Raw genomic sequence first — 10,649 nt, 5'->3', positions numbered from 1 at the left:
TAAAAGTAACTTGGTAGAAGTTGCTTGATAAATGCTGCCTGTCACCGCTGTCACTCTGATTCCACCACCTCCAGGGAACACTCTCGTGTTACTCCTATGCTGACTTCAAATGTGACATTCTGCTGGGTCTCCCCAGCACTAAGGAGGGATTGTTTGTATGGGACAAACTCACAGAAGAAGAAATTTATCTTCTCCAGTTGTGGAATAGGAGGACATGAGCTATGAGGAAGGGATTATAGTGCCAAGGTGTGGGCTTGGCGAGTCAGATAGTCCCGGGTTTGAGACCCAGTCCATCAAGAGGTTACAACCCTGGGCTACTTATTTAACCTTTCCAAAGCTCAGTGTGCTGAGTGCCCAGACATCACAGTAGTTACCCCACAGAGTTTTGTGAGGATTAAATGAGAAAATAAATATGAAGTACTTAGTACAATGCTCACAGTTTACACTTTAAAAGTGTTGTTAGTCTGTTCTTAAATTGCCTTCAGGTCTTCAGTTTTCAGCCTCTGTGTATTTTTGTACTTGGTCTGCTCCTTGCTCCTCTCCTGGCTCCCTCTCTCGTATCTCTTTTTGATTTCATGAGATCCTGGCCTCCTACACTTCTTCCTGTTGCTCTGCTCCTATATTGTGCTTTCTGGAACCTCATCCTTTCACTTATGTGTTGGACTAGTCAGAGCTGCTACTCAGTCACTACACACTGATACGATTTTAATAGCTGGTAAAATACAGAAACACTTTCCTCCCATTCTGGTAAATAGCCGCTGTCCTGGGTCCCCAGAGTAGTTCCCTCGGCTCCAGCCCCTTCCCGGGAATCCCCTGGATCTCAACCTGAACCAGCAATTAAACGGTTAATGTCTGGCATCGTGGAGGCCCCCAGGAGCCTGCTCAAGCTCTAGGCTGGTATCCTTTCCAATTGGTAGGTGCAGAAGCCATATAACTCTAGCATCCAGGAGACACAGATTAAGTGCCTACTATGTGTCTCTCTTCCCCTTTTGGCAGGTCCAAGTCTTCTGCCACTGCAGCTCTCAGCAGTGGCCTATGGAGCCAGGTGCCTGGAGGAACAGGACGACTGTCACTGAGTTCATCCTTCTTGGCCTAACAGAGAACATAAGGCTGCAACCCATCCTTTTTGCCCTCTTCCTCTGCGCCTATGTAGTCACAGTCGGGGGCAACCTCAGCATCCTGGCGGCCATCTTTGTGGAGCCCAAACTCCACACCCCTATGTACTACTTCCTGGGGACTCTGTCTCTGCTGGACATTGGGTGCATCACCGTCACTGTTCCTCCCCTGCTGGCATGTCTCCTGGCCCACCAATGCAGAGTTCCCTATGCCGCCTGCATTTCACAGCTCTTCTTTTTCCACCTCCTGGCTGGTGTGGACTGTCACCTCTTGACAGCCATGGCGTATGACCGCTACCTGGCCATCTGCCAGCCCCTCACCTACAGCACTCGCATGAGCTGTGAAGTCCAGGGTGCCCTGGTTGCCATTTGCTGCACCCTCTCCTTCATCAACGCTCTGACTCACACAGTGGCTGTGTCCGTGCTTGACTTCTGTGGCCCTAATGTGGTCAACCACTTCTACTGTGACCTCCCACCCCTTTTCCAGCTCTCCTGCTCCAGCATTCACCTCAACGGGCAGCTGCTCTTTGTGGGGGCCACCTTCATGGGGGTGATTCCCATGATCCTTATCTCAGTGTCCTATGCGCACGTCGCAGCTGCAGTACTAGGAATCCGCTCAGCTGAGGGGAGGAAGAAGGCGTTCTCCACGTGTGGCTCCCACCTCACTGTGGTCTGTATCTTTTATGGAACTGGCTTCTTCAGTTACATGCGTCTGGGCTTGGTGTCAGCCTCAGACAAGGACAAGGGGATTGGGATCCTCAATACTATCCTCAGCCCCATGCTGAACCCGCTCATCTACAGCCTCCGGAACCCTGATGTGCAGGGCGCCCTGAAGCGGGTGTTAAGTGGGAAGAGGCCCTCAGAGTGAGAAGGTAGGGGCATCGAGACGCCCCTCCCTCTCTGAGCACCACCCTATTTTCTTATGCCAAAGGCCTGTATGTGGGCAGGGGGATCTTCAGGGTGGGCTGAGGGATGGGAGGAAAGTAGATACCGTGGGCCAGAGTAGAATGTCGTTTGCCGTGGGTTGGCTGAAGCTTAGGGACAAGAGTATCTAAGTTGCTGATGAATTAAAGACAAAGGAGAAAATTATAATGTGGGTCAAGCAATGGGACACAAATCAACTATTTTGTTTTTTTTGTTTTTAATTTAATGCCTGTTCAATTGAAATGTATTTAAAATGTTTAAAAAAAAAACAAAATGCTTGCCCTTGCCCCTTTTAAGATAAGATATGTTTATACCAGAGTATAGGGTCTGGTTTTTAAAAGATTCCTCTTCAGGTAATAAACCTAGGACTGTGAAATTAAACTGGGGTTTGACACACCCTCGGAGCAGGGTGTTCGGACCTATCAGAGCACCCTACCAGCATCTCCTTCAGAGAAGCACTATCAAATCCCTGTTCCTGAAACCAGTGTCCCCATCCTGACTAAATGTCAGTGGGAGCAACCCATTCTCATGTCACTGCATGAGCTGACTCTCACAGCCCCTCCACCAAAAACATGAGAATGTATCATTACATGCTTCATGAGAAGAAGCATTCAGAATAGTAGGTTTTATTTTTATTTTAACGGCAAAATATACTGAATTATATAGGGCATTCCATTTAATAGATATGTACAGATAATTAGTAAAGGTGGGGAAACTGTTAAGGAAGGGAAAATACAGGGAGATATTGTTTGCAATTTACCAATGAATGAGTACTGGAAACCAAGATTTTACTAAAAGGGTGAAACTAAGGCAATCCAGAGAGGAATGGTCAATAGGATGATAGTCAATTTCACATGCTATTGTAGCCATTCCTAGAATTTTTTCTGTGAACCATTTTAGACACTTCCTGGCCAAGAAGCTGGAAGTCTGAGAAGAGTGATCGTACCTGACGTGCTTATTAACTACTTGAGGAGGGCAGCATGGAACCCTTAAGATATCTTAGACTATTTCCCAGTCAAATGGAGGTATCCACATTCTCCAAATTTAGCCGCCCACTGGGTCTGCTGAGCATTCTCTAAGACTCTCACACCCGTGCTCTTGTCTTCTTAAGACAGCTGCTTCCCATTCAGGCCCATCGGGGCTCCTGCAACAGCCTCTGAGCCCTGTGCCCCTCCTCCACTCAGTGTTGTCCACACTGCCCGATGAACTCCCCAGAGCAATGCCTGTCCCACGTCATTCCATCCTCCAAAGGCCACTGATTTCTTTCTGACGGCCACCATATCACATCCAGACCTTCACTGAGTATGCACAGCCTCCTTCATTTCTTCCTGACCTCTCCACTCAATCTTTATCTCTCAACCACGGCCTCTCACTCACGGGGGGCTTTTCCTTGTCAGGTGACTCATGCATCCCTTTGCTTTATTCACAGTTCTGAATCTCCCCTGAAATACTGTGACCCACACAGCAAGACACCATCATAATGTTTTCTGCATTCTTTGCAGCTTCTTTTGCTCTCCCCAACTAGATTACAAGCTCCATAAAGACAGAGACCATGTTTTATATCATACTGTGTCCTCCAAACACACAGCATAGTGCTGAATGCATAAAGCAGTCTTGTGGATTGATTAACTGATAACGGAAAGTATGACCTAAGAAAACAAATTTGTATTCTACAGGAAGGTAGTGAAACTGCTAGGGATTTTCAAAATATCTTAAAGCGCTCACTATTGGGAAAGTAAAAAGATATAAAGAGAAAAGAAAAAAAAAGAGAAATTTTCTTCTGATGAAATAAAGACAATCATTGAGTTTGAGATAACAAGGAGAAACTTTCCTGACTTTGCACATGAACTGTGATATCATGTTTCCTCAAAACCAAGAGAAACTACCTGAAGCTGGAGCTGAAGAAATGTCTCCTTGCAAGTAATGAGAAAGAGAGCATTTAGTTAGCAAAAGCACAGCATAGAGCACCAGGGTGCGGAATCTGGTAGTGTCCAAAGACTTGCGATCCATTCGGCTTGGAGCACATTACCGAGGTGGGATAATAATAACAAATGAGTGGTCATAACTTATGACAAAGTATTTCTCTTTCTTTAATTCATGATCTGAAGTGAATAGTTTTAAATTCTGCTATGCAAATATGAGTAATTCATGTTTCATGCTTAAAAAATTTTAATAAGATGCTTATTTTTGTTTAAAAAGAAGAGTGAATGTACTGACATGAAAAGATGTGTAGCACACGTTGCTAAATTTAGAAAGTGAAGACAACGTGACACATATATGTGCATGGGGCAAACAAGTCCTAGAGAACAACCCCCAGCTGTGGATGAGGATTCTCCTTGTGCACGGGATAGGGCTGGGGAAAGCAGCGGGAAATGAAGAAAAATTTTCAGTTTTTCCTCCATTTACTCTTACTTGAAGTTTTTCACTGAATTCTGTAATTTAGAAACCAAAAAAATAAATTTTAAAAAGTGCTAATGGTGAAAATGTGGGGGTGGGGGTGGGGGTAAGTTGAACTGACTGTGGTGTTTTCTCTCCAGCCTTCAAAGTGTCCTGGTCATCCTCATCATTGAGAAAAATAGTTAAGTTGGCCTGTCCGTCCACTGTAAGGCCACTGGGTTCACTTGATCAAGATTCAGAGGTTTGGCAGGGACATGAAGCTCTCATTGGTCATCTTGTCCATCCCTCCTCTTCTGAGTTAAGAGGCAAACCAAACCATCTCTATCCTAATACTCCCAGTGGACCCTTTCCCCATCCTCCCATCTCCTGGCCCTGAAAATTCAACTTTCACCCTCCACTCCACACCAACCCTTATCCTGCACCACCACCAACACCCCATCCTCTGAACACCCCTGCACTACTGCCTGGTTTTGAATCTTTTTCTGTAATTCCAGTCAAAGGTAGTGACTAATCTCAGTGGGGACTGATGTAGACTTTTCACAATTCCTGAGCTGCAGGAAGAATGTGAATGTACTGACATTCACACTCAGTGATATTTTGGCCTTCTGGTGATATTTTGGCCCAGCCACCCTGACTTCAGAGAGCTCATATCCTAAGAAACATGTTGCAGATGTTATCAGTCCTCAACACACCTGTGAACTTTGGAGGACATCCTGGATCCATCTGGCAAGCTCAGCAGATGTCATTTTATACACCACAGGCATCTGCACATGTCTACTTGGAGATGCTCTTATTTACATCTCAACACCACCTCCTCACTACAACCATCCGACCATCTAGAGGCTCACCATGTGTCCGGCACAGAGAAAGGCACTCTCGAGACTCAGGAGAATTATAGCAGTAGTACAATTTCTCTTATTATTCGATTAGCACATAACAGTATTTACAAAGCACTTTGAAATCTAAGTTCTCATTTGAATATTGCATATGCACAATTGAGTGTTACTCGCAACCAGGGCCAGGATTAGGAAGTAAGAAGGCCAGCTTTTATTATCTTCACTTTGCAGATTAAAAAAAAAGCAGAGGTACAGACAGGCTACGTGATTTTCCAAAGGCCATGGAGTTAGTAGGTAACCACTCCAAGCGCTGACTCCTAGCCCAGTATCTTTGCCTCCCTCCCTGCCTGCCTCTAGTAAATCACCAAAGAATTCTAAACTAAACAGAATGATACTGACTCTAGGTACAATGAGTCTCAGAAACGGGAAAAGTAGCACCATGGAGTGAAGAGAGCCTTAGAAAGGACATCTGGAGACCTGGGTTCTAATCCAGCTTCTTCTACTTAAGGCTACATGAACTTTCTAAGCATCAATCCCTTTATCTGTAAAATTAGTCCCCTCCATGTATCTTGGGCTTTTTTCATTCACCTGCTACATGATAAATACTCAGACCCACACAGGATGTCAAAGACTAGGGGGAAATAAGGGACCACGGGCAATGAAATGGGCATGTGATAAGGTTGAGAGCAGGTGTATAAACCCAGGAATAATTCATTCACAGCAGCTCTCTGATGGGTAAAAGTTAGTTCTTGGACTTCAGCAATTGGAGACATGCCCAGGCTGGAGGTGGTAGCAGTGGGATAGGCAGAGATGTGAAGACCTGAGAGGTAGCAATAATTGAAACCAAAAGAAGTGAGCTTGAGATGGAATCTTGGAACATCAGCCACAAAATCTCTAACCTTGTATTCACATTGTATTCACAGTTTATGTTTGTAGGATCTGAAGAGATAATGATATCAGAGCCCTGAAAGACTTCAGACCTTTACTTGGTATTTACAGGTAGTTGTCCAGGCCAGGATACAAGGAAAAGCAAATATGTAGCAAGCATCTTCTACATGCCAGGCGGGAAGCTGAGAAGCCCATTCTCCTTGCTGCATTAAATCAGCTGTGGTCAATCAGGCAGCATTGGACTGGGAAGTTGGGAGATCTGGCTTCTGGGCTAACACTGCTACTTGTTAGCTGTGTGACATTGAACAAGTCAATTCCTCTCTGTGGGCCCCAGTTTTCTCATCTATGAAATGGGAATCATAACATGCACTTCAAATGATTATTCTGAAGATTAAATGAATTGAAATACAGAATTATTGAGTTGACAGGTGTAATGTAGAAGGAGATATTAAAATTCGATTGGATTTTGAGTAGGAGTTGCCATATTTCTAGAGTTTTTACCTTCTCTCTATTAAGGACCGGAGCAGGGATTTAGCCCCCAAAATTCCAGCCAGTGCTATGCCCTTTGTACCACACTGGTCCTCACTCCCTTGAATAAGCTAGTGAAGGACTCAGTCCTGTAGAAGCTTCTGCCCTGTCCACCATGGATACTGGGAAGGAACATGATTAATCTCTTGGGTCTCAAAACACTTCAGTATCTTCTGGCGTGTTAAACAAGAAGCAACTCATTGATAAACTTTGCTAACTTCCCATCTGGGCAGGGCCTCGGGAGGCACACCCATCCAGCAACTGTTCTAACAAGGTTCCCATGGAGACAACCCGGGTCAGGACTGGGGAATGAAGTCCTTGCAAGTTCCTCAAACAGAATCTTCTAATTAGCTCCCAAATGAGAGTTCAGGATAATGCAGCCTAGGGCATTTGCTGATTGTCTTCTGCCTCTCTGCTAATAATGCCAGAGGGAAGGGACACCCAGAAAAGATGTGCTTTCTTTTTGGTACTTTAGTCAGAAAGAAACTAGGACCTTAGAGAGAAGAGTGGAGGAGGCCAATTAGTGATGAGTGGTTTCAACGGTGTCGTTGCAAGACTCGTTAGCCAAGCTGTGAATAGAGGGAAGATGTGTTCAAAATGAGAATGCGTGAGTGTGAGCCTCAGCCTCCCTGGAAGCACTAGCCTCCCATTTCTTCACTTTTTGTCTGACTTTTGGCATTGTGTTCTTCCACCCTTCTGCACACCCCAGCACTCTGCTGTCCTCCCACTCCTCCTCCTCCCATCACTGCCTGTTTTGTTTCTAATCTCATATTAATAATTGCACCTGCTCCATTGTTTGTAACAGCTGTATCATTTTATAACTACATCAGTATTTCCTTAATCACCCCCTATCTTGACCCTTCAGGTTGTTTCCAGTTTTTCACTATTAAAGGCAACACTTTGCTATGGGCTTTGCTATGGCTTATCTTTCCTTGAATGGACCTTATGCATGTATGTATTTTCAACACTTTCATGAATATTGACAAGTTATTAACTAGACAGATTGCACCATTTGACTTTTCTACCAATTCAACCTGAGAGGGCCATTTTTCTAATCCTAACCAACCCTAGGCATTATCATTTTAAAAATCTTTACAGTGTTGTAAGTGAATTACTATTTCCCATTACTGTTTGAGTTTGCATTTCTTTGATTGTGAGGGAGGCTGAGCTCTTTTCTTATATTAATGCAAGTGTTAACTCTTTTTCTTATATGCTGCAAATATTTTCTTTATTTATATTTGTCCCTAATTAATGCTAATGGTGTTTTTGACATACAGACTTTATATTTTCTATAGTCAAGAATATAAATATTTTACTTTATGACTTCTGTCTTTGCTATCACACTTGAAATTATTTTCCACATCTCAAGTTTATATAAATGTTCTTCTATATTTTTTACTACTGATTTTATGTTTTACATTTTTTACATCCAAAATTCATTTTAGTACGTGATGTGACATAGGGATACAGCTTTGTTTTTTTAACAATAGCTTGTATTCCAAGACTGTTCCCAATCATTTGAAGTACTTCCTTTTGTCAATATTAAATGTTTTTTTACATTTAATGTAATGCTTCTGCTTCTGAACTTTATATTCTGTTACACCTTTCTGTGTTAGCACCACAATGTTTCAGCCACTGTAGCTTTAGGATACATGTTCATACCCCATTCTGGAAATCTCAAATTCATATCACATTCTCATATTCTTATTACAGTCTTCCCTCCCAAACGTTCTTGATTACTCTCACGTGTTTTCCATTGTAACTATAGAATCATTTTTATGATTGGGATTTTAATTAGAATTCTGTTAAATTTATAGATAATTTGGGGATAACTGACAGCTTTACAATATTGAATCTTTCCAGATAGGGACATGGTATGGCCCATCCATTTATTCAAGTGTTATTTCTAAAGAAGAGTTTTGAAGGCATTTAAAAATGAGAATTCTCACATTTTTATTAAGTTTATTTTTAAATATATAATAGTTTTTATTACTATTATGGAGTAGATTTTGCGTGTGTCTGTATGTGAGGAAGATTAGCCCTGAGGTAACATCTGTCACCAATCCTCTTTTTGCTGAGGAAAACTGGCCCTGGGCTAACATCCGTGCCCATCTTCCTCCACTTTATATGGGACGCCACCACAGCATGGCTTGACAAGCGGTGCGTCAGTGCACGCCTGGGATCTGAACCCGGGCCACCAGAGCGGAGCGCATGCACTTAACCACTATGCCACCAGGCCAGCCGTGGAGTAGATATTTTAATATGAGACATGAATATTTTAGAACTCAATACATATTGCTAAACTATCTACTGAGAGGAAAGTTACAGCTTAGTCTCCATTTAGAAATAATCCATGTCCATTTCACCATGTCATCACAGATATTTATTTTTAATCATTTCTAATTTCAGATTCAAACGTATATACTAATTTTGCTTTGCTTTTTCTGCTTACTAGTGAAGCTGAGTATTTTCTCCTGTCTGTTAACCATGTTTGCATTTTTCTCTTTTGTAAATTGTCTTTTATGTTCTTGCCTTATTTATCCGAGGAGAGCTCAGCATTTTCACTTCATTTTTTTTTTCATTTTTTTTGTTTGTTTGTTTGTATTCCTAATAGATCTTTACAGGGTGAATATATTAACCTTTTCATATTTTCTGCAAATATTTTCCCAAGTTTGTTGTTTGCCTTTTAATTTGGGTAATGTTTTACATAAATTTTTAAAAATGTTTATGTAGTCAAATCTGTTGATCTTTTCTTCTGTACCTTCTTCCATTGTTTGCATTCCTAGAACAGCTGCTATCAGTGACAGTTATGATAAATATTCACTTATATGTTCCCTCAGACTTTTTCAGTTTTGAGTTTTGTATTTAACTCTTAGATCCAGCCTGCATTTGTTTTGGCACATTGTGTAATAGATGCATCCAAGAGGTCTTTATTTTTCAAGTGAATAATCAATTCCCTCAACACTATTGAATATTTCATTCCCTGCCCGACTCCCAATGATTTGTAATGCTTAATTTATGTACACATTAAGTTATTATAAATCCAAGAATGTGTTTATGGTCTGTGTCTTTCATTCCATAAATTGTCTATTTCTAAATAAATTTCAGTGTGTTTTTGTTATTGTTAACAATAATAATAATAATCCCTATTTATCTCCATTTATTTAGCAACCAGCCAGAGACGAGGCTTCACACACATTGTCTCATTTAATCCTTATAATAAAAGTCTCATAAAGCAAATGTTAGAATTTTCATTTTACAGATGAAGAAAGCCCCAGGGGGAAAAATTCTGACAGAAAATACATTGTAACATTGTCCTCATTTTTTTTTTTTCAGTTTATTTAAAAGTACATCACCTGGCTTCTCTCAATCCCCAATTTATCTGACTTAATGCCCTCAAGACTGCACACACTGCCCTTCCTGCCACACCTCTCAATATAGATCAGGGGCCAGGTTGGCCAAAGAGCTGCCCAAGGTGCCAATGCAAAACAAATGCTAAAACATCACTGCAACATTTCCACTCAGATTTCCCCATGCAACTCCCGTCACAGCTGACCAAACGCAAACTCACTGCCCATCTCTGCTGAGATACACAGAGCCCTCCAGTGTATTTCCAAGGGAAATTTTTAAAATTCTCCTTGCCGGTGCTCACCTACGTTTGATCAATATTTTATGACTTGCATATGTAAATAAAGACACGTCACCTGCCTTGACATCAGCCAGGTGTTGGTCATCTGAATATAGCAGGCGAAGTAGGCTAAAATTCTAAAACTGAACAACTCACAGCATAGTGGTTTTTAGTGAGAATAAGTGACTTTATTATCTAAATTTTAAACACTTTAGAAGGAATGTGAATACCAAGAAAAGAATAATTTTTTAAAGCAGCTTAAAATAACATTCATTATTTCACACCACTTCTGAGGGTCAAGAATCTAGGAATATGTTAACCGAGTGGTTTCAA

General features: G+C 41.8%; 1 protein-coding gene across 1 annotated transcript; it reads left to right on the top strand.

Moving 5' to 3' along the window:
* Window positions 1-1,035: 1,035 nt before the first annotated feature.
* LOC131417089 (olfactory receptor 3A10) lies at window positions 1,036-1,983 on the top strand. The gene has a single exon (XM_058560059.1). The coding sequence runs from the start codon at window positions 1,036-1,038 to the stop codon at window positions 1,981-1,983; it is 948 nt and encodes a 315-aa protein (XP_058416042.1).
* Window positions 1,984-10,649: the final 8,666 nt, after the last annotated feature.

This window comes from Diceros bicornis, chromosome 18, assembly GCF_020826845.1.
Source record: "Diceros bicornis minor isolate mBicDic1 chromosome 18, mDicBic1.mat.cur, whole genome shotgun sequence".
NCBI classification, from domain to species: domain Eukaryota; kingdom Metazoa; phylum Chordata; class Mammalia; order Perissodactyla; family Rhinocerotidae; genus Diceros; species Diceros bicornis.
This window is presented reverse-complemented; position numbering and strand designations above follow the sequence as displayed.